We start from the raw sequence: 26,537 nt of genomic DNA, 5'->3' as shown, positions 1-26,537 counted from the left end.
ATATGAAAATTATTTTTTCATTTTATTTTGTGGTATATTTCATTCTGTAAGCTTAATAATATACAACCAATTATTTAATTAATAATATGCTAATCCTTTTTATAGGTAGGTACCATCTGTTTTATGTAAATAGACACTAATTGCGAGTACATACTTACATATACTTATTTATTACATTATTCATACATATTTTATTAGATATTATATGGCATTTATTATTCTTTCAATCAGTTTCCTAACCCTAAATCTATGTATACATTTGTATTATACACACACCTGTATATATATATATATATATATATATATATATATATATATATATATATATATATATATAGGTTTTTATGTTATTTTTTGCAACATACTTGTATGCAAATTAATTAATAATTATTGTACAATATTGTTCTACTGACTAATAACTTGATTAATATTTTATCAAAAAGAAAAAAATATATAATAGCAAATCAAGTAATTTTAATTCAATACTAAAAAAAAAATTAACTATATTGCATAAAAATAGCATAAAAAATACATTAGTTTATACCAATAGGCAGGGCCGGATTGGCCCGGCGAGTTACCGAGCAAAACTCGGTGGACCGAATTTGTCCAATCCGGCCTTGCCTAAAGATGTATAGTATTATATTTGATCTATAGATTTAGTAGTATATATATATATATATACTACATTTAAAACAACTTTGAATACATAGACGTAGCCAAATTTTGTGTTTAGAGTATGTAAGAAAACTATAGCTATGTGTACAAAAGTGTACTTAGAATTTTATTTCAAGAAAAGTGGTGTATGTAGATGATCGACCTTAGTAACCTTAGTAACACGTAAACAATTCCGTTTGTACTCCTGCAGGTTAGTAAATGATGTACCCCCTTCTCTATCCCAAAACACTTATGTTAAACTTGTCAATTTAATTATTTAGTACGACCTTTATGAAAGATTTACTATCGATAGTTATTGACAGTTCAATCATCATAATTTAATTTTGTCTTTTTGTTTTATTTAAGATTTTTTACTTTTAATAAGGGTATTATTTAACTTTTTAGAATATTTTACATTCAAATTTGATTTTTATTTTACTTATAAATTATTACCTCACTAAAATATCTTTTACTACAGAATTCGGAAAATTCATTAATGTAAAATAAAAATGTATATTATATTTGGCTGTACATTAAACGTGAACACTTGGTTTTCTATGTAAACGATTATTGACACTACTTCTGTGACCTATAGGTGTATGAGGTTTATATACACACTAAGAATTTGTTTTATAGAGAAATTATTTTGTATATTTCATGGATTTGTTTATACACTGTGAGACATTGTATATTTTATGGATTTGTGTACACAGGGACGGTGCGAGGGGGTGGGTAATAGGGGTAGTTGCTCAGGGCCCCGCGCCTTAAATTATAATTAAGGCCCCGTGGTTCTAATATAACTGAACTTAAAATATTTTATTAATATAAACTATAAGACCAAAATTTATTTTTCCCAGAGCCTCGCAAACTCTAGCACCAAACCTGTGTGTACACTTTATGTAAATTATTACTCGTATATTATATGAGCGCTTGGGTAATCTATGTAATTTTTTTGATTTGGTATATCATGCTTATCAAAATTGCAAAGAAAAATAATGTGAAGCAAGACGATGGAACATAATTAGTCATACTTTGAAAATGAGGACGTCCAAGACAGGATCGTCGTACTCAGGAATTTTTCATGGGGGGAGGGGTCCAACATTTTTATTTATCTGTTCTCTAATTATAATTATAGTTTAACTCAATACCAACAAATTACTGTTAATAACTATGGGTATGGTTTATACATTATGGATATATTATATAATCTATAAACTTTGTATATTGATCGGAATGGGAAATTAAAATACACTATATACTATTATTATACTATTTATTATTAAACCGTTGAGTATGTAGAAATTTCAATGAAGAAGGGGGTCTGGACCCGAAACCCCCTCTCTTTGGGTACGCCCTTGGTTCAATAACTTCATTTGTCAAATAAATAATTTCCGATGCAAGAATATTAAGCTAAACTGAATTAAAGAGATTGGTTGAAAACAGGGAAGAGTGGAAAGCGCAAATATGACTGCAAAACCAACCTTAAGGTTGAATAAAAAAAGTGAATAATTCATGACTTTCCCATCTTGGATATTTGACGATAAATTATTATTATAAAAAAAATTTACAGTCAAGATAAAATTAAAAATTAATTTCTGTATAACTCAGGATGGTTTTTCTAATAACTGGAACTCGTTATTTTTCTTTGCGCCTTCGTATCAAGTCATTTATGACATATGAACCTTTTTTCTTCTGGGGAGGTGTGATGGAAACCCAGAACCCTACTTCCCATATACGCTACTGCATCCCCCAAACATAAGCTATCATATGAGTACGATACGAAATTGGCACAACAATAATAATATTCAACAAAATCAGTCAATTTAGGTACCTACCGAATGAATTTTACACGAAAAAATTCCTAGCCCATTGCTAAGCATCCGTAATTCGTTTACTATTCGACCAATAATGAAGTACCTATATGATTATAGCGGCGATGAATTGTCCGGCTAATATAATACCATTTGTTTTATTCATTTAACCCGACGTGTTTGAATTTTGGCGGTATGAATCGGCTACTCATCGTCTGCAGTGGCGGCGGCCGCGGTCGCAACGGTAGCGTTGGTGGCGGCAAAGTTAGCGTCGCCTCCGTTTTTAGGTTATGTACGGCGACTACGGCGACGGCGGGTGACCGACACGGCGTGTTGTGCGTCGGTTGGCTGAATGGTCGGGCCAATCGCCGCTGTCCATCTGTCTTGACTTCAAAAATACGACGTGCGATAATTCCGGTTGCCGTCGTCGTCACCAGTGCCCGCGTACGCATTATACTTTAACTCCTGTATGTGTGTGTCCGTGTTCACTTCTTCATTGCGACTCTAGGTGGTGTTCCGTTGTATTCGTTTTCCACTCGTCCCTTCGCTTTTCCGTCTGCCGAAGAATCGTCTCTACACAAACTCCGTGTACTCGTTCGCTGTTCATCGGACACAATCTCAACCATGAAAACACCGTTGAAACTGGCGCTGTGCGCGCTGTTTTGCTTATCCACCGCAGCCCTGGTTGTCAACGCAGAAATTTACTTCGAAGAAAACTTCGCCGACAGTAAGTGGCCGCCCTATTTTTTCCCCTCAGTTTTCCCTTTTCCAATATTTGCCGGTCGACGTGTCGTTGGTGTCGGGTGTTTCTGACAATGGTTTTTTCACAGGTTCGTGGGAAGACGAATGGACGTACTCGGAACACCCCGGAAAAGAGTTCGGTAAGTTCGTCCACAGCTCGGGCGCTTTCTTCAACGACGCCGAGGCTGACAAGGGTATACAAACGTCACAGGACGCCCGGTTCTACGCACTGTCCAAGAAGTTCATCCCGTTCAGCAATGAAGGCAAAAATCTCGTCATCCAGTACACCGTCAAACACGAACAGAACATTGATTGTGGTGGTGGATACGTCAAACTGTTCAACTGTGATCTGGAACCTAAGAAAATGCACGGTGAAACCCCTTATGAGATCATGTTCGGTAAATATTCTCAATTTCTTATTTTCTTTGTGTATTGTGTTTTATAATATTATAAATCTTTAATTTTTTTCTTTTAAATGAGTTGTATTGAAAATATTTGGTCTCCAATAGAAAAACACAATAACTGTTAAAACACATATTGTGATTTTCAAACTGTTATAACATATTGGTTTTGGAGGTAATTCACTTGCATCTCTGCTTTAAAAGTACCTATATTCCAATTAAATTAGTAGGTTCCAATATTATTAAAGACAAATTTCAGTTGACAAATATTATGTAATCCACTGCACATTATAAAATCAATTGCTTTATAAATTAACTATTTGGTCATTTATACCCATTCAATATAGTCCTGCTAAATTTTAATTAAATCAATAAATATTTAATAAAAAAAAAAAAAAAGTTGATTGTAAATTATGAATCAATGATTAAATATTTTAAATGAAACATTTTTGTGGTTTACCTGTATAATAAGTCACTAATTTGGTATTGACTTTTGACAGTGTATTTCAATAGTGATATTGTAGTCTAATATTTTTTATAAATAATATTAAGCAAAATCGGTCTTAGATATATTGATTAATAATGGTATTTTCTATTACTATAAATGTTTCTGTGCTATAGATATTTTATGATACAGATAAGTGAAAGTTTCATGTAAATGAAAGTAGTATTTGAAATAAGAATATATCTCAATGTATAAAACTACACTGATAAAAGTAAAATTACTATAGTCATATTTTTAACAATACTGAAATTTAAGAATTTCCATTGATCTGCTTCAATATTATTAATACTGTTAATGAGTAATTTTTTCTTTTTTTTGCTACTTACTAATCTATGAGTGATTAAAAGTTGTTTAATTGCGAATGTTCAGTCCTTATATTGATCAAATTGATTACTTTTTAACACACTTATTATTATAACAATGATTCTATTAGGATTTGCCATTTTTAATTCTTATTAAATACTTTTAATAGATAAATTAATAATCTTTTAATAATTGGATGATATTGAATGTTGATTCAATGTTTTATATCAATAATACTTTTGGTTTATTAAAGATTATTAGTTTTATTAATATAATTTCTTAGAATTTGTAATTATACTATGTTTGTTTTAACAATTATTTAATAACTACTAAGTATAATGGACTATATTGAGCACTTAAATTGTACTTAAGTACAAATTAAAAATTAAGTGATATTTTGATGTGCAAAATGGTCTAAAGATTTAAAGTACATGGATATATTTAAACTCTATTTAATAATAATCAAATAAATTTTAAAATGCATCTACTATTAATTGAAAATGAATCTTTATCATTACTAAAGTTTATTTTTTATCATAATCCATAGATTGATTGTTTTAATTATATTTATATATTCTAATTCATACTTAAAACTAAATAAAGTTTAAAATTAGGAAATATAAATTAAAAATAAAATATTTGTTTATTTTAGGACCGGACATTTGTGGTCCAGGTACAAAGAAAGTGCATGTTATCTTTAGCTACAATGGCAAGAATCTGTTAATCAATAAAGATATCCGTTGTCGTGATGATGTCTATACTCATGTATACACACTTATTGTTAAGCCTGATAATACTTATGAAGTCTTGATCGATAATGAAAAGGTAGAATCTGGTGAATTAGAAGCCGACTGGGACTTCTTACCACCCAAGAAAATCAAGGATCCTGAAGCTAAGAAACCTGAAGATTGGGATGAAAGGGCAACTATTGATGACCCTAATGATGAGAAACCAGAAGATTGGGATAAACCAGAACATATTCCTGACCCAGCAGCCACCAAACCAGAAGATTGGGACGATGAAATGGATGGGGAATGGGAACCAGCAATGATAGATAACCCTGATTTCAAAGGCGAATGGAAACCAAAACAGATTGATAACCCTAATTACAAGGTATGTTTTATTTTTTTTTAAAAATATTGTACAAAATGTCATAATTAACAGATAATTGTTTTAGGGAGTATGGGTACATCCAGAAATTGACAACCCAGAATACAAACCTGATGACAAATTATATGCAAGGAAAGAAATTTGCGCTATTGGTTTTGACTTATGGCAAGTGAAATCTGGTACTATTTTTAACAATGTTTTGATTACTGATGATATTGAAGTTGCTAAAGAAAAAGCTGATGCTATCTGGAAGCCTAGATTTGTAAGTTCATTGTGCTTTTATACCAAATATAATTTTAAAATATAATTTATTTTTTTTTAGGAAGGTGAAAAGAAAATGAAGGAGGCTTTAGATGAAGAAGAAAGAAAGAAGGAAGAACAAGAAGCTAAGAAATCGGAGGATGCTCAACCTGAAGAGGAAGATGAAGAGGATGACGAAGAACTTGTTAAATCCGATGAAGCCCATGATGAATTATAAAAAAAGACTGTATTATGTCATTGTTTAAGTTGATATATGATTATAATTTTACTGTATAATTTATTTTGAATTTTATCCGACCAGTTTAGGACTGCCACATATTGTTTTTCATTAAGCACTCACTCACACCTATTATTATTATTTTTTTAACGTGGTGTGCGATTTATGTTGATTTTGTTCCCTAACCCTTTTCTATTATTCTTTTCATGAATTCATTTTCAATACCTTCGTTAAATTCATTCTACTTAATACATTCTCATCTTAAAGTTCAATATATCTCAAATTATCTTCTTATTAATTCTACATACTTATTTTTCATCAATAATAAATATGTATGGCTTTGTAAGTTAGTTGTTCTGTAACAGAAGAAAACCACACTACTTAAGGTTTATACTATTTTAATAAAAAAATATTTGTGTATAAAATAAAAATTTATAGGATAAAAAAATAATAATGTGTTTTATTTTCTCCTTTAATCTTATCATCCTGTATAAGACATAAGTGGTATATTTATTAAATTTGTATGATTGCAACTAATATAGAATAATGTATTGTTTATAATTACAGAATTTAACTTTATTTTTTTTATAAAAAATATTATTTACCATTCATTTTTGATGAGCTAAATTTGTAATAATTTATTAATTTTAAGTTGTTATATTTACCTAAGAACTTTTCCTTAATAGTTAGCTTAGATTTGTCATTTTGTAGTTTTATACTATAATGTTAAGTATTCAAAAAATATACATATGTATTAAATATATTTATTTATAACTTTCATACTTGAGTGTATATTTTACATAAAAAATATTTCCCGAGATTAATTTATTATACTAAATGGTTTTATAATTCATAGTTATTTCCAAATTGGTGCTGATCTTGAGTTAATAGATTTTACCTTCTAAGAATACAACTACTATTTGTTATTTCATATATGTAATTTTATTTGAATTACACTTATTACTAAATAATACCATATCTTATATATACCATATACTTATATTTCATTTTCCGTTGAAATAGAAAATAAAGTCGTTTAAATACCTTTTGAATTTATAACTTAATTCTTATTAGAGGGAAATATGTTGTACATAATATAGAACTATTTTCTTTCCATTACTATTCTATATTATCAGTAAACTGTATATTATAATAACCTTTTTATTTATCTTATTTTATTCTTCTAAAGGTTAAGGTGGGCAGTTTAAAAGTGCCAATCAGAGTTGGGCGTTATTCGAATAAAATTTTATTTAGATGATTATTTAGATAACATTTTATTCGAATAAATTATTATTCAAATGATTTTTTCACTATTATTCGACTAATTTACAAATACAAAAAGTAAGTCGATGGGCCTATGTATAAATGAAAATAAAACCAAGTATATGTTGATGTCAAGAAATAATCAGAATACAAACGATCTTTTAATTAGTAGCATGAAATTCGAAGCTGTAGATAATTTTAAATACCTTGGAGTAAATGTCAATAATAAGAATAATATGCATCAGGAAGTGAATGAAAGAATTATGAGTGGAAACAGGTGTTATTACAGCATAGTCAAAATACTAAAATCAAAATTACTTTCAAGGACATCAAAAATTCTTCTATATCATAGCTACTTGCGCCCAATTGTAACCTATGCTTGTGAGACCTGGTCCATAACAAAAGGCGATGAAAGGAAACTAATAATATTTGAGAGAAAAGTACTCCGTAATATCTATGGACCACGTTTCAACCAAGAGACCAATACCTACGAAAGAAGAACAAACGATGAATTACAGAAATTGTACAAAAGACCAAATATCCTAGCATTTATTAGAAACAAACGACTAGAGTGGTTTGGACACACTTGGAGAGCAGATGATCTATTAATAAAAAAAGTACTTGTTGAAAAAATTAACAAAACAAGGCCCCTAGGAAGACCAAGAACCCGGTGGATAGATGTGATAACCAGAGACTTGAAAGAGATAGGCCAAAATGTAACTTTTGAGCTGACGTACAACAGAGAGAGATGGCGAGACCTCTTGAAGGCAGCAATGGTTCTTAACGGACTGGTAAGCTGAGAAGAAGAAGAAGAATTTACAAATACAATTATTCGAATAAATTATTATTCGACTAATTTTCAAACTCAATTATTCGAATAAATTATTATTCAAATAAAAAATTATTTGAATAATTTTTGGAAAAATTTAAAAATATTGTATAATAAAAAACAAATATTGATTTATATAAGAAAGTAAAGAAATATATATATATATATATATATATAATAATATTTGAATGTGTAGAGCTCTATATATTTGAACTTATAAATATGAAATACAACATTGAACATACATAGTTAGTACATAGTACGAAAATATCTGAGACTATATAATATAGTACAGAAACTGGACTAAACTAGATTTAATAATAACATCTTCAATATTGATAATTAATTACTATAAAGGTAAATACTAAATACATGAACAAACTAGAAGAATTATAATCATTATTTCATAATACATATTTAGTAATTAGTACTAACTACTACTATAAATACTAAGATAGGATAACTATGTTTAAAAATTATTCAAATAATATTATGATCACAAATTATTCCAATAATATTGTTTCTAAATTAGTCGAATAATTGTATTTGAAAATCAGTCGAATACATTTTTATTCGAATAATTGTATTTGAAAATTAGTCGAATAAATTTTTATTCGAAGAATTGTAAAAAAATCAATCGAATAATTTTTTATTCGAATACATATTTATTCGAATAATTATCTAGATAAAATTTTGCCCAACTCTGGTGCCAATATGTTTTTGAACAAGGTACTACAATAAGTATTACATATTTTTTTTATTTTATTTGTTTTCTTTAATCACATAATTTGATTACTTAACCGTTTATAATTCTTAGTGGTTAACTTATAAGTTATCTAAAGACATATTTGAGAGATTTATATGTTTGACTTGAAAAATGCAGGTCATTATCAAAAGGAAATCAAGCTTTCTATAGTAATGTGTTAAAAAATATGGGCTATTATTTAATTAAATGATCGAAAAAAAAAATGAAGTATAGTGAATTTGGTTTGAAAAATCTTATATTAAGTTATAATTGTGTAGTAACTAAATATTTTTAACGGTTTTTTTTGTGTGAAATGAAACTTAATTGAATCGGTCATTTCGAAAAGTCCATATTTCCATGAAATAAAAATTGTCAGGAAACGTGAAAAACGATGATTTTGGAGATCAAAATTAAATTTAGACAAAAATTGAAAAATTGTTAAATTATTTAATTCCCTTATATAAAACCAACTATGATGATATGGCGGTATCGCAGGAAATATGCATTATTATTGGTTAAAACAACTGTCATATAAAACTAGTTTTGAAAATGTGTGGAGAAATGACCGATTCAATTTTGATATAAACCTAAAAACAATGGAAGTGTATTATTATTATTATTATTATTATTATTATTATGTATTATTATCAATAAATATATTTTGTTGACACAATGTGATAAATAACAAAAAAAAGTAAATAAAATTAGTTCCTACTCCCATTTTCATCTATAGAGAAGATGTATAAAATAAGATATTAACTTAAAATACGAGTACAACATTTAAATGTACCTACCATAGATAGACATAATAACTAAAGTTAGATATTATATCTATGGTATACATTCATTGATAAATAAAATCAAAATAATCGCCTCGTGAATATAGTAGTTTCGCGACATATTTATTAAATGTTTCTTGTAAGTCTGATCGAAACTACTTAGGAATTAAGATGAATACACACTTAAGTAATTTATACTTTAATGTTCGATCTAATATTATGAAACTCGTATTAATCTATTTAAATAATTTACTATACACTTCGAAGACTTAGAGATTTAGCTCCCATAGCAAATTGCTTCAGGTACCTATGTCCATACCCGTCTCCAATTTCAAGTTAACCCAATAACATAGGCGGACATCGAGGGGAGCTTTGGAGGCTTAGCCCCCCCAAAATCGAAACTTTGTTAGAAATGTTATTCGTTGTTTTTATAATTGACTGTTTGTTTTTTTTGAAAATCGTAAAATAAGAAACAATAAAAAATTATTTATAATAGCATTAACAATACCAATTAGTTCGGCTACTTGTGAAAGTTTCAGTTAAATGATAAAAATAAAAACTTGGCTAAGGATATCGTTAGTTCAAGATAGGTTCAGCAATCTTTCAATACTATATATTGAAAAATATAAAAAGTGATGATATTTTGAATGTCTTTGCTGATACAAATAGATATTTGTCATTAAAATAAAATATTAATTATTTTTTAATATACGTTATTTATTGTTTTTTTTAATACAATTTAAACATATCTATATTTTTAATAGTAATAAGTTAACTTGTGCACTTAAAGGGGGTGTGGGGGCAAAGCCCCTGCGGGTTATTTTACATTGATTTATTTTAGCCCCCCCCCCAAAAAAAAAAATTCAACCAAATGTTCGCCTAAGCTCAATAATAAACATTATAAAAACATGATTGATGATATCTTAATTTATGCTGTTCTATATGAAATTACTTGTCCTATCAGACAGAGGTCAGCTGGGTCGCTGTAGATGAGTATGACAAGAAATGTCTTTTAATAAAATTAATTTCGATACTAATATACATTATTTATACAATTGAACAATCATCAATTACTATAAAAATGGTAAAAAATATGGTAATAAATAATTTTAATAATGAACAATGTTGTTTTTTATTATTTATTTAATACATAATAATTTTAAAAAAATGTAAGAAATATTAATATGATTTAGTAAAATGCAATGATTAAATTAGTTTAATATAAGGACTAAAAAATAGAAGTTAATTACTGTTATAGGTTTTAGATAAAGCTGTAGGTAGAACAGAAAATAATAAAATAGATCTTTTTTTTATTTTATTAATCATTAAAAAAAAAGGACATAAATGTACCATAAATCAATAAAAGTTTAAGATTGAATCATAATTTATAATACTGCTAAAAAATAATAAACTTCAACTTATACTATTTAGTGGTCCAAGTATTGTAATTAAGCTTTCCAATTGTACTACCGAATGTTTTTCTTGAGTTTGTTGATGCACAGTTTTCAATATATTATTGTAAAACGTCTCTCTTAGTTTTACAAACCGAAAAAAAGACTGTTCCATATTGAAGAACTCGGAGTGTAACCGTTCTGAATTTTCAATGTAAAATTGACCACTTGCTAAGGCTTGGTAATAGACTAATATTTCTATGTATATCTTATTCAGCAAAATAAGTTTATCTTTACAACCAACAACCATTAAACACCTATAAAAAAATAAACATTATTAAAGAAATAAAAAAAATATTATTGGTAATATAAAAAGGGTGAAACTCCTAGGTCTGGCAAGATTATGGTTGTGAGGTATAGAAACCGGCAAATAATAAAACTGTATTGATTTTTGGATTTGAAAATAATGTACCTTTGCTCTTAAAAAAAACGATTCTGAGTAACTGGTAAATTTTGACTATTTTTTACTTTTCATCAGATTTTTGCAATTATAAAGAACATTTTTTAGGGAATTTCTTAAAATTAAACCCTTAGATTTAGATACGTCAACATTTTTTTTTATCAGAAATTTTCTTTAATCATGAAGATCCTAATAACAATCTTTCTAGTAGAAATTGTGTATATAAAAAAAAAACATAAAAAATCATACCATAATAAAAACAATACATATTCCTAGTTACACTGAGAATCCATAATGTTAGATTAATCATAAAAAATATTATACATTTTATATTTAAAAAAAAATATATATAAAAGATAAGTTTTAAAATCATACTAACCGCTTTAACATAAGATGCATGTACTGTTTATGACTCGAATATAAATCATCATAATTTTGGGCTTTTTCAAAGCTCTCATTTAATTCAGTCCAACATGTGCTAATTACTATTTGTTTGTAGTACTGTTGAATTGATGATACAAATTGATTCATCCAATGTTTGAAAAGATTAATCTAAGAACAAAGTTTACAAAATAAAATAAAAATACATATACTACAAATTCAAATCAAAGTTACAAACAAAATTACTTTTTTTTCTTCTAATGGCATCCATTATAACCATAGAAAAAATTGATAGATTATAAATAAACTTATTAATTTTAACTTTATTTATAATATAAGTATTGTGAAGTAAACTATTTTATATTTATATTTAAATATTTACTTTACGAAATTGTAAACCTGTATCATTTTTAAATACATTCAATAATTCTCTGGCTTTAAATAAACTCCATGAAACATATTCTAATTTATTAGCAAACAAAAATATCCGTTTGTACTTCAATAATACTTTGTTAGGTAGAATCATATTCATTGGCCATTCTGGTGAATATTTTAAATCCAGACATTCTATGTCCTAAAAAAATATTATTTTTATATTTACCAACAAAAATAATAAAGTAAATTATTCAATTATTTTACTGAAATTTCAATAACTCCATTCAACCGAGGAATAAATGTATTTTCCAATGTTAAACCATGTTGCCAATTTTCTGAAAAACTATCTTGAATAGCTTCATCCACAATAGACTTTAATTTAATTGAATTGAAAATGTTTACAGGGTTCTGTCTATTAGTAGCTATATCATTAAACAATGTCTCTCTCAGTTTAGAAGTAAATTGGCAATTCATTAAAAAAAAGCACTGAGATAAAAAATATAAATGTCCCATTAGATTTTCTTGTACAAAATACATGTCTAATATTTGTTTATCACAGACACTTTTCTGAATGCGAGCTGGTATCAGAATTGAATGTGGTACATAGTCTATCATGTTAATAACATCAAAAGGTTTGTCATTATAAGTTAATGAATCATTCAAATCTAAAAAAAATCCGTATGGCTTATCAAATTCATATGAATTATTAATTGAAGTCCAATCAGGTATTTGAAACAATTCATAGTTTTCATTATCAGAGTACATTAGTTTCATAGTTTCTTTAACATTAGTTATATTATCATTTTGAATATCATCAATATCTGTAAATATAAAATATTATATTAATAAGTATCAAATATAAATGAAAAAATTTAAACAATAATAATTTAGCTGATAAAGTTGTTAATTTTTATTTTAAATCAGATTACAATTTTAGAACTAAAACTTCAGTCAGCAAAACACCAAAATGTATACAAGAAAAAATTTGAAATTAAAATTGTAATACAATTTGACCCAAGTACTAAGTCCAAAGTTTATGAACATATTGAATTACTTTAATCCGATAACGGTTGTATCGCAGTGTTTAAATGCACCTTTGGTAATTTTTTATTTCAAGTTATCAATAATATTAGGATAACTACTATTTCTATATCATATACTTATAAACATACTGCAATAGTTATACATTTTATTTATACATGTAAATTCACCAGTAATTAATCATTCAATATAAGTTGAGTGCACATTATTGGATGTTAGTGTGGAGTTAACACTGCAGCACATCTAAAATTATTTTACATTTTATTGTAAATAAACTGGAGACATTATAATTTAAGTAACATGTTCTACAGAAAATTGATTTATATTCCATGTTGAACTATATCTATATAAAATAACAAAACTGGTGTAATATGCAATAACTGCATAATCCAAGTCTATAAGCATTACATTAGTGTACAACAAGTAAAATGCAATGAAAGACTACATCAAAATAAAAGACGAAGAAGTATAGTATAGTTCCTTGATTTAAAAATAAATTTTCATTCAGTTCTTTTATTAAAAAAATAAATAAACAATTATAAAAGTATTTTACTTAATAATACAGTAATAATGTTTAACAATACATTTTTTAAGTCAAATTTTAATTTTTTTAATACATATGACATTAGATTTAAATAAAGTTATTTAGTTAATTTAAGTGTTTGATAATATCTTTATAAATTATTCCTAACATATTTTATGCAAAATAAAATATAACATTACACTAAAAATAAAAATAAAATAGTGAGGTAAACACTGCAGCATTATAGCTAATGAGATAAATAATAAATAATAAATAATAATTATAATAATAATAATAATTATTAATTATAATTAATTAATAAATAATAATTATTATTAATTACATAGTAAATAAAAATACATGATAAAACCATGAAACCTGCATAATTAAAGATGCCAACGGTTGCTTGATTACAGAGGAATCAAATATAGTTGAACAAATCCGGAGCCATTTTGAAGAATTACTAAGCAGCACTAACGAAAATGGTAACCGAGAGGAAGATCAAGAACTTCCCATTTACTACTCTGTGCAGCCAGAATCACCAGAACCGGATTATGAAGAAATAACATGGATAATTAAATCGCTAAAAAACAATAAGGCTTCGGAGCCCGGGGATGGACAATATCAATGTTGAATTAATTAAAACAGCTACCTCAAAATTGATATTAAAGATATGACTTTTGATCAAAGAAATATGGAAAAGTCCCTAACGATTGGAAAATAGCAATCATTTACCCAATTTATAAAAATGGTGACCCGATGGAAGCAGCTAACTATAGAGGAATTTCATTTTTAGATACCTGTTATAAAGTTTTGTCTATGGCAATCCTGCAAAGGCTGGAAGTATATGCTAACTGCATAGTTGGAGACTATCAAAGCGGCTTTATGAAAGGGAAATCTACCACATACCCTAGATTTATTATTAGGCAATTGTTGGAAAAGTACTATAAATATAGTAGAGAAGTCCATCTTTGCTTTGTAGACATCAAACAGGCATACAGCAGTATTATAAAGCAAAAATTATGGGTAACACTGAAAGAATTTGGTATACCAACCAAATTAATCTAGCTGATGAGTGCAATACCAAAACATACTGTGAAGTAAAAGTAGCAAATATAAACTGAAAGTTTTGAAGTCAGAGCTGGCCTAAGACAAGGAGATATGCTTTCCCTTGTACTTTTCAATCTGGTGTTAGAAAATGTAATTTGATCCCTACCCATTAGACAAAGTATGGTAATTCTGGGATAGTATACTATCTTTGCATATGCAGATGATATTGTTATAATTGGTAGATCCCAGAATGAAGTAGAAAAGCAGACTTAATAAATGCAGTAGAACCGATTGGATTAAAATTTAATCAAGAAAAGACTAAATATCTAGTACATAGTATAAAAAAAGGCGAGAGTTCAGGATGACTTGCAAGTGAATAGATATGTCTTCCAACAAGTAACAGATTTTAGTTACTTAGGAACTAACATAAACTGTTAAAAAAATATGCACAATGAAATTAAATTGAGAATTACATTAAGGAATTTTGAAAATAAGGGATATTATGCACTTGCAAAGTTGTTTAAATCAAAGCTACTGTCTAGAAGGTCAAAAGAATACCTATACGTCAGCTTTCTATGGCCAGTTTTGACGTATGGATGTGAAACCTGGGCAGTGACTAAGGGAGATGAGGAGAAAATTAACATCTTTGAAAGAAAAATACTACGTCTATTTTATGGCCCTATAATGGAGAATAGAGAATATAGAAGGAGGACTAACCAAGAAATGAACTAAATTTTAAACAAATGTTTAATAAACCCATTACTATTTCGTATCTAAAAAGCAAAAGGTTAGAATGGGTGGGTCATGTTTGGAGGTTGGAAGGTATGACAACAAACATGTTTACCGGAAGACTGAACGGAAAAAGGCCCAAGAGGTAACCAAGACAAAGATGGGCAGACAGGGTAAAGACAGATCTCACAGAAATCTCAAATAAAGCAAGAATTGAAGACATTAATGAAAGAGATAGGCGAAGAGGAGTGGTTGAGGTAGAGAAGGTCCTAAATGGACTTTAAAGCTAGAAAAAAGAAGAATTAATTACATAGTGGGAGCCACTTGCATTATTATTGCATTATTCAAAACTGAGATGTCTAAACAATACTTATTGAAAAATAAACTATTAGATAGTCAATTAATTTTAAATTACATTTTTAATATTTTGTATACTACCAATAAATGTATAATATTATCTATTAACTATTTTGAATTACCAGAATTTCTTTTCGGATTAACAAGTTTATCAGCAGTTTCAAAAAGGTAACTATTGGACATTCTTTTAACAGAGCTAGATGTTTGGAAATCAGAGTCATATTTAAAAAACATAGAAAATTGTTCGTAGATGTTTTGTGTATCAATAGCATCAAAACAACAAGTTAAATCAGGTAAAAATACATTCTGAAAAAAAAACAAGATAACTAAGATTTAAAAAGGTAAAATACTAAATGTATTTCACAAATTGTAATTAATATAAATACTTACCACATCATTGAATTTATTAAAGAAATTTATGGTTTTACCACATTGTAAAATATTTTTTTTGTATTTGTCTAAAAACATTGGAACTTCAATACTTTCATCTATAATAAAACGATCCCAATTTTGCCGACAGTTATTATCTTCATCTACAATATCTGGTTTTAATTTTATGAATATGCAAGATTCATCATTATTTAAAACACCTTTTAATGCCCAATTCGATAAAATTCTAAAATATTTTTAAAAAAATAATTTACATATAATATAACTCATAATAACAACAAACCTTAAATAAGCAAAACAGCACGATTGAAAAATATATAATAACATCCTTAGGAATAGATCACAGGAAAATCGATATTCAAACAAATAATTATGAATTTTGTTTAACAAATGTACACCAGAAGGTTCATGATCTTGGATGTAAATACAATTAGGGTTATTCATGCCACAAATATTTGCTAACAACTGTAATCGAGGAATTATATTAGACACTCGACCCACAAGTGACAACATTGACTCATTTGAAACAGCATATATTGTTTGTTCATAATCATTCATTATATTAGACATAGCAAATATAAAGGCCTAAAAATAAAAAATGTATAAAAAAAAAAAGATATGGTATTATTATTAAACACAGTAAACATGAAATATACTTTAACTATACTATCATCACTTTTTTCTTTCCATTTCGTTACAGTATTGCATATTATTTTATATAAATTAGAACACTCTAAAATAGGATCTGTGGCAGATTCAAACATTTCAGGTGTTAGTCCATTAATACTGATATTCCCATTTCGCTTATACATATGTGTTTCCTAAAAATAAATATCAAAGATACAGTTAGTTAATTCCTTTTTTTTTTTTTTTGTACTCCAAAATTACACTAAAAAGTAAATACATTTAAACAAAACTCTTCTAAAATCAATTTCTTCTAATAAGATTCAATTAGGAGAGCTTCGAAGAAATTGATTAAGTATAATATACAATCTTCTCCATCTATTTCATTATGAGTCATTACCAAAACACCCTACTACATCCAAACCATACCATATATACAGATTTGAACATTCTAACAGTCACCAAAGTAGCCATTTCATCTTCAAAAATATTTTTTGCATACGCATTGCAAACCATCCAAATCCTCTAATACTTGACCTTAATTCTTACATTATCTTAGGTAATCCACCAAGAAAGTTAAAGACAAACTAGTGTTGAGATTTAGCTTAAAGTAAAAAAAAAATAATAATAATTAGCCAAGAGTGCTACGACTGGGTAATTTCTTTTAATCAAATCACTCATGTCATCAATACAAAAAATATCAAACTAGCTTATTGTAAAAAAAAACTTACACATTGTATGCATTTTAATAAATAAATAAAAAAAAATATACTATAGATACAGCAACTATACTAATTACGACTTTTGGTATAATTAAAAAAATATGCCCCTCATCCATATCTGGACACTACATAGAAACTGTACTTTAATAAATTGAAATCAAACTATTTTTAATTTCGGTTATACAGGCTGCAAAAGAAATGTTTATGTACAATAATGTGTACAAAGCAAAATCAATTATTGTTCAATCTCTGTTAATAATTATTATAACAAATTGGTTTTCTTTTCTTCCTTTTTTAAATTACTTAATTTTTATCATTGGGCCTTATTACATGGGCTCGTGTATTTGACACAAAAAACTCACCCAGTTATCGCAGCACTGAATATGTATCACAATAAATCTTATTGAATAAGGTACAAAAAAATTATAAAATATTGATTACTTTTTAGAACTTACTTCATCCACAAAAAAATAAGTTGTACCCATATTAATCAGCATTAGTTTAATATCTTTCATAATACATCCACTGTTTATTTCTCTTTGGGGAAAATATGTTTTAATGTTATGATCACGTACATTTGTCGCTGTGACAATACACCAAAAACAATAAGCTGAACTTATATTTTCTTCAGTGTTTTCTTTTGAAATAGAAGATTTTTCAGATGTATTTGATTTATTTACTTCTGTATTATCAATTCTAATACAATTTTCCTTCTAAAAATATTAACTAATATTAGGTATTTACAAAATATTCAACAAAAAATTCTTTTTATTTTTATGAATCTATAAATATTTTAACTAAAATTAATGGAGAAATATTAATACACTTTAAATATAAACTTTTTATAAATTACCTCTGACGATAATTCCTGTAACAATTTATCATTTGAAATTGAATTATTTTTTTCTTGTTTCACATTGTCACTAAAACATAAAACTTCAATAAGAAAACAATTAATAAAAATTACAATAAAAATATTACCTATTATTAATCTCTAAATTCTGTATACAATCAATATGTTGTATATCTGATAGGCTAAATACACTTGTGTAATTGCTATAAAACAAAATCATAAAAAAAAAGAAAATAACATAAAACAAATAATAAATAAGACAAAATAACTATTAAATAATATGTATATAAAAATATTGTACTACTATATGAATAATTTTTTAATATCAAAGAAAAATAAAATAAAACGTTTAAAACATGCAGTTAAATGAAAAAAATAATTTTAAAAATAAACTTTCTAGAATATTTGTATACTTTTTTCAAAAAATAAAGACTTAATTACCTATATTTTTCCCACAAATCATTTTTAAGAATATATTGTTTTGAATATGATTTGTTCAATGTAAATAAATCTGGATATTCACTGTAAACAAAAAAATAATTACTCATATAAATAATTTAATTTAAGTGTTTGTTTGAAATTATATAATATGAAAGTTATTTAAAATAAATGAATAACACAAACTTGTCTGTATAAATGCATGAATGTGTAGAAACTTTATCATCAAACCTTTGAAAATTGAAAACATTGGGAATGTTTCTATAAAATAATTAAAAAGTTTAAATTTTGAGCTTAAATGCTTAAATGAAAGGTAATACTTTTCTCTTTCTAATATATTTAATGGATACAAAACACCATCCTGTTGATTAAATTGAGATGTAAATATGTTTGGAATATTTCTAAAACAAAAATTTATAATTAAGTAACTATCCAAACAGAATATATTTCACATATACTTTATTTTTTATTATCAACATCTGATCTACTATAAGCAAAATTCAAATTATCTGCATTATTTAATAAACAAACAGTTCCCATAAATTAAAAGTGTATTCATTATTTATGTAAAAAATAAAATAAATTTGTATTACCTGTCTTTATTTAAAATATTAAGATTTCTTGAACTCATTAGAGTAGACATAATTGTGACTGGATACTTATTCTTGGATAAAAATAATAAAATATAATCATTAATTTTTAAAAATTAAAATAACTATTCTTTGATTAATATTCTTTGGCTACAATAGCTACATTAAAGTATGATAATGTAATAAGAAATGAATAAATAATCAAATAAAAGGTACGGTAAAGAATAATTGAAACAAGGAAAAAGAAAATCTGTAGTAAAAATAACTTATCATAATAACAATAAGCAAGGAATAAACTTTTTAAATTTAAGTTTCATCCCCAAATTTTATATTTAATACAAGCACATAATAACAAAAAAAAAAAAAAAAACTATACATTTATTGCTGTTTACTTTTTATTATTGATTTTTAGTTATTCTTAAACAATTCCCATCCAAGCCATGCCCAAAGTTGAAAAAAATAATATACCGGAATAATTAAAATACACAAAATAATGTAATATTCAGTAGTAGAGAATTCCATGTGACATTTTTCTTAAAATCTATAAAAAAATAAATAAATACATTTAATCATCAATATATTGTACAGTAAAAAATAAACTAATAAATTAGTTTTGACTTGATAATATGATATAATAGATGTGTTCTACTATTAAGAAGCTTTCTTTTAGTTTTTATATAAGGACTAAATATACCTAAATATATGTTTTGAGTTTTTGAGATTTGGTTGTCTTGAAAGTAGATTGCAGGTGGAATGTCTTTTCTTAAAGTAAAAAGGATATAATAGGACTTATTAGAATTTATTTTAATTCTCTACTTGAAAAACAATTTAGACATATTATTAAAAATGTATTTGGAGGTTTAGGTATGCTGTTTTAAAGGCAAAATGTAATGAAAGAATTGCCATGTCATCAATGTAAGTAGCTATCATGTATTTTTGGATTTGGAAACATCAGCTGTATACATTTTGTAAACATCTGGTGATACCAAGTACCCCTAAATGGATTTGGAATTTAAATTGGGAGTCTCCTGGACGAACAAAGAAGCGGCTATTTTATTGACAATACGGTGGATTGGTGGATTGTCGAGTGGTTTACTCCGAAACCAAATTGTGTATTTGGTATTATTTGTTAGGACTTATGAATAGGTCTAATTCATTTTAGCATCTCTTTTTTAAATAATTGCCTTAACACTATTACTAGACTAATTGGTCTGTAATGAAGAAGTTAAATCCAAGTATTAAGATACAATATCTCTCAAAATTAAAATTTATTTTGTCAATCATAATTTGAAATTATACATGTTAAATTCAAAACAAATAATTATTAATAATATACTATATGTTTACCTTGTTAAAATAATACAGTTGTTCTTAATGCGCATTTTATTTTTACATTTATAATGATGGAAATTGATAAATATTAATCAAATTAAATATTTTTCTTACAGCAAAAAAGTACATTGTAATCTTAATGTCTATGTTTAGATCTACAACTTTAGTTGTTTAATAATTACAGGTTTATAAACTTTAGATAAGAAATATAAGAAATATTAAAGAACCAGTGAAACTTACATTTCAAAAACTAAGTGAAACGGCAACGGCCATCAAGACGTTGAACTATCAATATTTCAACTTATCACCATTCATTAACCACCGATATTATCTAAAGCCGTTACCAGCTATTATGTATAATTATGTAGTATTGGCTATTCATTATCCAAAATGAAACATATGGTTGATAAGAACTCATTGAATTAGGAGTTAACTCCCTTAATTAAATCATTGGATTAAACCATACAATAGATTTTCTAACCGAGTTAAGTGAATTGAAATCATTAAGCCGAGTTGAAATGACCACCTCTAATTACAGGCGGTAAGGTGACGTTGACCCATAGAGTAATACTCTAATATGTTAATCTATGCGTTGACCGTTACTGAAGAAGGAATCCTCAATGTTCCGCAGTTGTGATCACGATAGACATAGATATATATGACGATAGATAACATAATATTATTATCTACGGTGATCACGGTCTAAGATCTCGTAAGACCGCGGTTATAATACGCTCACGCACAATGTGCTCGCACGGCTGCGCTCTGCTCCAGCGCCGCCCCCAGAAAACGGTCGCACGCACGCACGCACGCACGATGGACCTCCTCTTTGCACATGACGAACAGCAGCTGCTACCCGTCGACTGCTGAAAACGGAAAACATGGACATGCCATTATGCCGATTTATTATATAATACCATGTCTGCGCTGTGCAAATTTGTCAAAAACGCAATTTTCGAATAACCAAATGAAATACGTGCTATTAAGTTTTCTTGCGTTGGCGTACTTTGTTTCTCTACTGTACACACGATTTCGTATTTATTTTTTAATGTAGAGAAGCCGATGACACTGCACTTGTCGCAACAAGAAAAATGTGCGTATATTGTGAGTATCTATAACGTTCCGTAATGTAGGGAATCACACTGAGAGGTCGAGATGTCCGTCGTAAGCTGTACACACTACACGGCACCGTTATCGTGTGCCCAGTGCTACGCCGGATAATTCTCGACAAATTATGATTTATTTTTTTTGTATTTCATAATTTATTTTAAAAGTTGTTACGTACTCAATGGGCGTGTCGATAAAATTATTACATGTAAACATATTTATGTACGTTTTACGTGTGTACAATATATACATATTTTATACCTACCTAATCACAAACAACTATAGATTACGGGAAAATTATTTCTTGTCTAGAAACATTTTTATGCTTTTTCATTTAAATCTTCACGTATGCGACTTGTGTATTGTTTCAATATCCGTATTTTACTATTTTTCACAATAGATTTGAAGTATTTATTAAAGTATATCTATAGTGTATCTAAATGGTATCTATACATTTGACCTCAATGACACAATGTTAATTTATTTATAATTAAAAGTATGTTATTTAATGATATAATAGGTTTTCATTTTTGTAAGAAAGATGAATTAATTGCGCATTTTTATTACTTAAATTAATAATAAAAATATAATTAAACCTTTATTAAAATAAATAATATAAATTAACTATTTCATTTGAATATGATTAGAATGTTTTAACTTAAATGGTCATCATATTTATAAAATTTGCAAAATCTTATGTGTTCTGTTCAACATTTAAATTATCTCTAGTATTATTATTAACCTGTTCATTATTTTTAACATTTAGGGTTCATATAAATGTAATATACTATTATAATTTTATCAACAAAACTATTTTTTCTTTTCAAACCATATTGACTAATTAATTTAAAAACAAATAATGTTTTAGGTGCATGATATTATTGATAAAATATTATGACTGAAAATATTTCTTTCCTGTCTATATAAAATAAATAATAATCTTAATATTGAATGATATATCAATTACTAATCGAATGGTCACTGCTTTTATTTGAATAAAATAATATTTGTTTTGATTTAAAATATGCAATTTTATCTATTTTCATTATTAAAATAATTATAATTTGGTTTACTTAAATGTTAATAATGAATTTGGATATTTTTTTCAGCTAGACCAAGTGTCTAGAATACAATGTTTTCTCGTCGCACTCAACCCATTATGGAAGACATGGTTTCTGTTTTTGAGTCAACTCAAAATCAGCCCTGGTCTGTATTCAGTGGTAAATTAAATGATATTTCTATTGAAACATGTAAAAATAAAAATATTTTTAAATCAGAAAATCCTATTCAGTTATCACTGAAGAACGACTTTCGAGTGTTTGGTTTAATTCCTCGACTTGAAGAATTTAAGTTGCTATCATGTAAAAAATGTAAAATGATAGTAAAAGAAGATTGTTTATTGCATCATTATAATCGTCGCCATAAATCCGGAAATGATACTTTTTCGCTTAAAGATTTTCTTATGCCTACTATTAATTCCAATAAACATAAAAGGCAAAAGCTTAATAATGTTAGAAAACTAAATAAAGCTAAACTTATCAATGGAAAGATTATCGATCCTGTTGTACAACAAATAAAAACTGAATTTGATGAACTTGAGTTTCAAAGAATTTCAAAAATAAAACTAGAAAAATTACAAAACAATAATAAAAATAAACATAATGATGGTGATGATTTAAATTTTGTGATTGAAACTTGCCATCCTGTTTCAAGTAACCTTGAATTTGATTGGAATATTAAATCATGTACTCAAAGTTTAGATTCCTATACTGATAATAAAATAGAAGAATGTGATATTGAATCAAATAAATTATTAGCAGATTTACCCGATAATAAAGAAGAATTGCATTTTCATAAATATGGAAATGTTAATAAATTTGACAATAGTATTAATTATAAGATCAGTTCATATGATTCATTAACAAAACCATTAATCTTGGATGATGAAATTAAAATGAATATGCTCTTAAATCTGGCATCTGAAAAGAAATGTAAGAATAAATCTAATAATTCATATTGTATATTAGGTGGTTTATTAAACAATGAAAATATTAAATTTAGAAGAGATTACTATTCAGATGTTATTAGTGATAATAAACTTTTAAATAATATTATTACTCATAATCAAAACACAATTGATGAAAGAATTGATGATCCTCTAGTTATAAATAATCAATTAAATATTAACACTGAAAAAATTTCTTATGATTCTATTACTAATTTACATTCATTAAATAACGGATATAATACTCAGAATTCAGAAGTTACAAGTAATGACAGTGAAAACAATGAAATTGTTGATGATTCTCAAAATCAATGTTTTCCATTATTAAATAATATAAAAGAAATCAAGAAAAGTAAAAATTACATTTCAAGTGATTTATGTTCTTATGTAACAAGTGATGACAATTCTTTGAATGAAGTTACCGGTTTTCATCAACCATTTACAGAATTGTCAACATTTAGAAATGAAAATACAATTATATGTAAAAAAGAATTTGATGTAGCTGATAAAATTAAAATTGAGCCTTGCCAATTATCTATTGAATATCCTAATATTAAATCACTTACTGAATTTTCATTGGAAGGTATAAGTAACAAATTTATTAACAGTAATAAGTATTCATCAATCTTACCTTATAGTGCTAGAGAAATATCCAAACTTACATTAAATACTGAAAATAATATTGTTATGTTAAATGAATGTTCTGATAATGTTATTAAAAATTATAGTCAGTCATTAGTTTCACCATTAATAGACATTATTAAAAGTTCAAAACCTTCAATACTTACAGATTGTGAAGGGTATAAAGTCGATAACTATTTCTATCGTGAATATTATCATTCATGTAAATCTGGTAAATCTGTTTATGATGAAAAAGAAAACTGTGAAATAAATGACCAGTTTTTTAATAGTTATACATTACCATCTGAATTACAAAATTATAAAGATAAAACACAAATTTCACAAATTAATGATGAGTCTTCAATTGTTAAGTGTAATGCAAATTTAAATGATATTTTTTCTAATTTTGATGAATCGACTACTGAATTTTTAGATAACATAGAAGAATCAAAACCTAATTCAAGATTTGATTATTCAATGAATATTATCAAAGAAGATGATGATGATGATGATGATGATGATGATGACGATGATGACAATTATGATGATGATGATGATGATGTTAATAGTTATACTCAGAGTGACGCTTATGATAAAAATGAATATTACAATTTATCTGATTGCATTAATAGTGATGTATCTTCTTCAGTAATACTAAGTAACTTTGATTATTCAGATATAAATAATGAAGATTTTGATGATTCTGTAACAAGTTGTGATCAATCATCAATAGAATCATTAGATATCGATGATGAAACACATAATTTATTATCAAATGCAACGAGTGATGAAAGTTTTGGGTCTGATACAAGTCAATCAATTTCTGAAACACTAAATGTATCAAAAGAAACAAAATCTATACAAAATGATTTATATTTAGAACCTAAGAATCATGAACCATCTATTGATTTCATGTGTAAGGTTGGTGGATCATTAATACAATTATTAAATGATTTTGATAATAATACTAATTGTACACCAAGTGACACATTTGTTAATAACAGAGATGACAGCAAAATGTGTCGTATTCCAGTTAATTCAAATAGAAATGTTGAAATTGTGGAGGATCTTATTAACTGTTATACTGCTAACAGTTCTAATGATCAAATTGCTAAAGATATTTCTATTTCTGTTAAATCTAGTGCTCTAGCTTCTGAACTTTCTGTTAATGGATTTACCTCTGTTTGTTCTAGTGCTAAAATTATAAACAATACTATCATTCCTATTTCTACTGAAAAGTGTAAAGAAAAGTATGAATTAATAGATAATGATGCTTCCTGTGATTATTCTACTTCAAATAGTTCTCATAATACCTTATATTCCCAACAAATTCCTTTTAATACAGATAACCAAAATGATCATTTAACTAATTGTATAACACATAGTCCAATAATTGACAATAATGACAAAGCACACAATTCAAAACCTTGCACAAACAAACAAAATGATCATTTTATTCATCATGATACAAATGGATCACCATATCATCCAATATTTAAAGACTGTTTTAAAAAGGCCGCTGATAAAACAAATGTTGTTTATGATAAAAATTATAAGATAGATAATATTGTATCTAAGATTAAAAAGAATTTAAAAAGACCTTATGCTGTTGCTGATGGTAAAAAAAATCATAAACTATGGAAGTATGGAACTTTTAAAAAACGTCGTAGATTAGAATTTATAGTGAGAAAGGTCATGTGGTCTGATGAATCTGACTGTAACGATAATGTCAGTGAATGATCACATTAATTTTTAATTAATTTACTAAGACTTCCTTTAGGTCTCATTATGTATTTATTTGTTCCTTATTTTAAAAATCATTTTTATTCTTCCATTAAAATAAAAAAACTATATGTTGTTTAGTAACTAGTTATATTTTTGTCAACAATTATTTTGTAAATATAATTTTTTTTACATTCTTTTTTATAA

The 26,537-nt window shown here is 26.7% G+C and overlaps 3 protein-coding genes across 10 annotated transcripts; 2 read left to right on the top strand and 1 right to left on the bottom strand.

The window, feature by feature from the left end:
• Positions 1–2,858: 2,858 nt before the first annotated feature.
• Positions 2,859–6,062, top strand: LOC112685832 (calreticulin-like). The gene is made up of 5 exons (XM_025557860.1): positions 2,859–3,192; positions 3,296–3,604; positions 5,068–5,528; positions 5,593–5,787; positions 5,848–6,062. Exons 1-5 carry the CDS (start codon positions 3,090–3,092, stop codon positions 6,001–6,003), a joined length of 1,224 nt encoding a protein of 407 aa, XP_025413645.1. The 5' UTR covers positions 2,859–3,089; the 3' UTR covers positions 6,004–6,062.
• Positions 6,063–10,909: 4,847 nt separating this feature from the next.
• LOC112686080 (gamma-tubulin complex component 6-like) lies at positions 10,910–21,469 on the bottom strand. 5 transcript variants are annotated; one of them, XM_025558215.1, is made up of 18 exons: positions 21,116–21,469; positions 20,238–20,305; positions 19,936–20,084; positions 19,547–19,617; positions 19,274–19,354; positions 19,140–19,214; positions 18,957–19,037; positions 18,644–18,718; positions 18,516–18,585; positions 18,118–18,375; positions 16,973–17,137; positions 16,600–16,901; positions 16,317–16,542; positions 16,049–16,232; positions 12,491–13,047; positions 12,234–12,425; positions 11,850–12,022; positions 10,910–11,327 (listed from the first exon to the last, which is right to left on the bottom strand). In XM_025558215.1, exons 4-18 carry the CDS (start codon positions 19,594–19,596, stop codon positions 11,033–11,035), a joined length of 2,784 nt encoding a protein of 927 aa, XP_025414000.1. In that variant the 5' UTR covers positions 19,597–19,617; positions 19,936–20,084; positions 20,238–20,305; positions 21,116–21,469; the 3' UTR covers positions 10,910–11,032. The 5 variants fall into 5 exon arrangements, with proteins under 5 accessions (XP_025414000.1, XP_025413992.1, XP_025414008.1 ...); XM_025558207.1 differs by lacking the exon at positions 20,238–20,305; XM_025558223.1 differs by lacking the exons at positions 20,238–20,305; positions 21,116–21,469 and adding an exon at positions 20,891–20,907.
• A 168-nt stretch (positions 21,470–21,637) lies between these two features.
• On the top strand, positions 21,638–26,423 carry LOC112686061 (protein PFC0760c-like). Of its 4 annotated transcripts, XM_025558197.1 has the most exons (3): positions 21,638–21,979; positions 23,092–23,188; positions 23,260–26,423. In XM_025558197.1, the coding sequence occupies exons 1-3, from the start codon at positions 21,938–21,940 to the stop codon at positions 26,346–26,348; spliced, it is 3,228 nt and encodes a 1,075-aa protein (XP_025413982.1). In that variant the 5' UTR covers positions 21,638–21,937; the 3' UTR covers positions 26,349–26,423. The 4 variants fall into 4 exon arrangements, with proteins under 4 accessions (XP_025413982.1, XP_025413969.1, XP_025413961.1 ...); XM_025558184.1 differs by having other exon boundaries at positions 21,638–21,968; positions 23,092–26,423; XM_025558176.1 differs by having other exon boundaries at positions 23,092–26,423.
• Positions 26,424–26,537: the final 114 nt, after the last annotated feature.

The sequence above is a fragment of the Sipha flava genome, unplaced genomic scaffold, assembly GCF_003268045.1.
Source record: "Sipha flava isolate LNK unplaced genomic scaffold, YSA_version1 107_pilon_pilon, whole genome shotgun sequence".
Classification (NCBI taxonomy): Eukaryota; Metazoa; Arthropoda; class Insecta; order Hemiptera; family Aphididae; genus Sipha; species Sipha flava.
Note: the sequence above shows the minus strand (reverse complement) of the source record. Positions and strands in the feature narration are given on the sequence as shown.

What these genes read in the sequence shown, in the direction of transcription:
- LOC112685832 (XM_025557860.1), top strand. Translation starts at nt 3,090, where the DNA reads ATGAAAACACCGTTGAAACTGGCGCTGTGCGCGCTGTTTTGCTTATCC. An exon ending in CGAAGAAAACTTCGCCGACA is followed by an intron (nt 3,193 to 3,295) that starts GTAAGTGGCCGC and finishes GTTTTTTCACAG; the next exon opens with GTTCGTGGGAAGACGAATGG. An exon ending in CCCTTATGAGATCATGTTCG is followed by an intron (nt 3,605 to 5,067) that starts GTAAATATTCTC and finishes TGTTTATTTTAG; the next exon opens with GACCGGACATTTGTGGTCCA.
- LOC112686080 (XM_025558215.1), bottom strand. Translation starts at nt 19,596, where the DNA reads ATGTCTACTCTAATGAGTTCAAGAAATCTTAATATTTTAAATAAAGAC. An exon ending in TCATGCATTTATACAGACAA is followed by an intron (nt 19,038 to 19,139) that starts GTTTGTGTTATT and finishes TTTTGTTTACAG; the next exon opens with TGAATATCCAGATTTATTTA. An exon ending in GATTTGTGGGAAAAATATAG is followed by an intron (nt 18,719 to 18,956) that starts GTAATTAAGTCT and finishes TTTGTTTTATAG; the next exon opens with CAATTACACAAGTGTATTTA.
- LOC112686061 (XM_025558184.1), top strand. Translation starts at nt 23,115, where the DNA reads ATGTTTTCTCGTCGCACTCAACCCATTATGGAAGACATGGTTTCTGTT.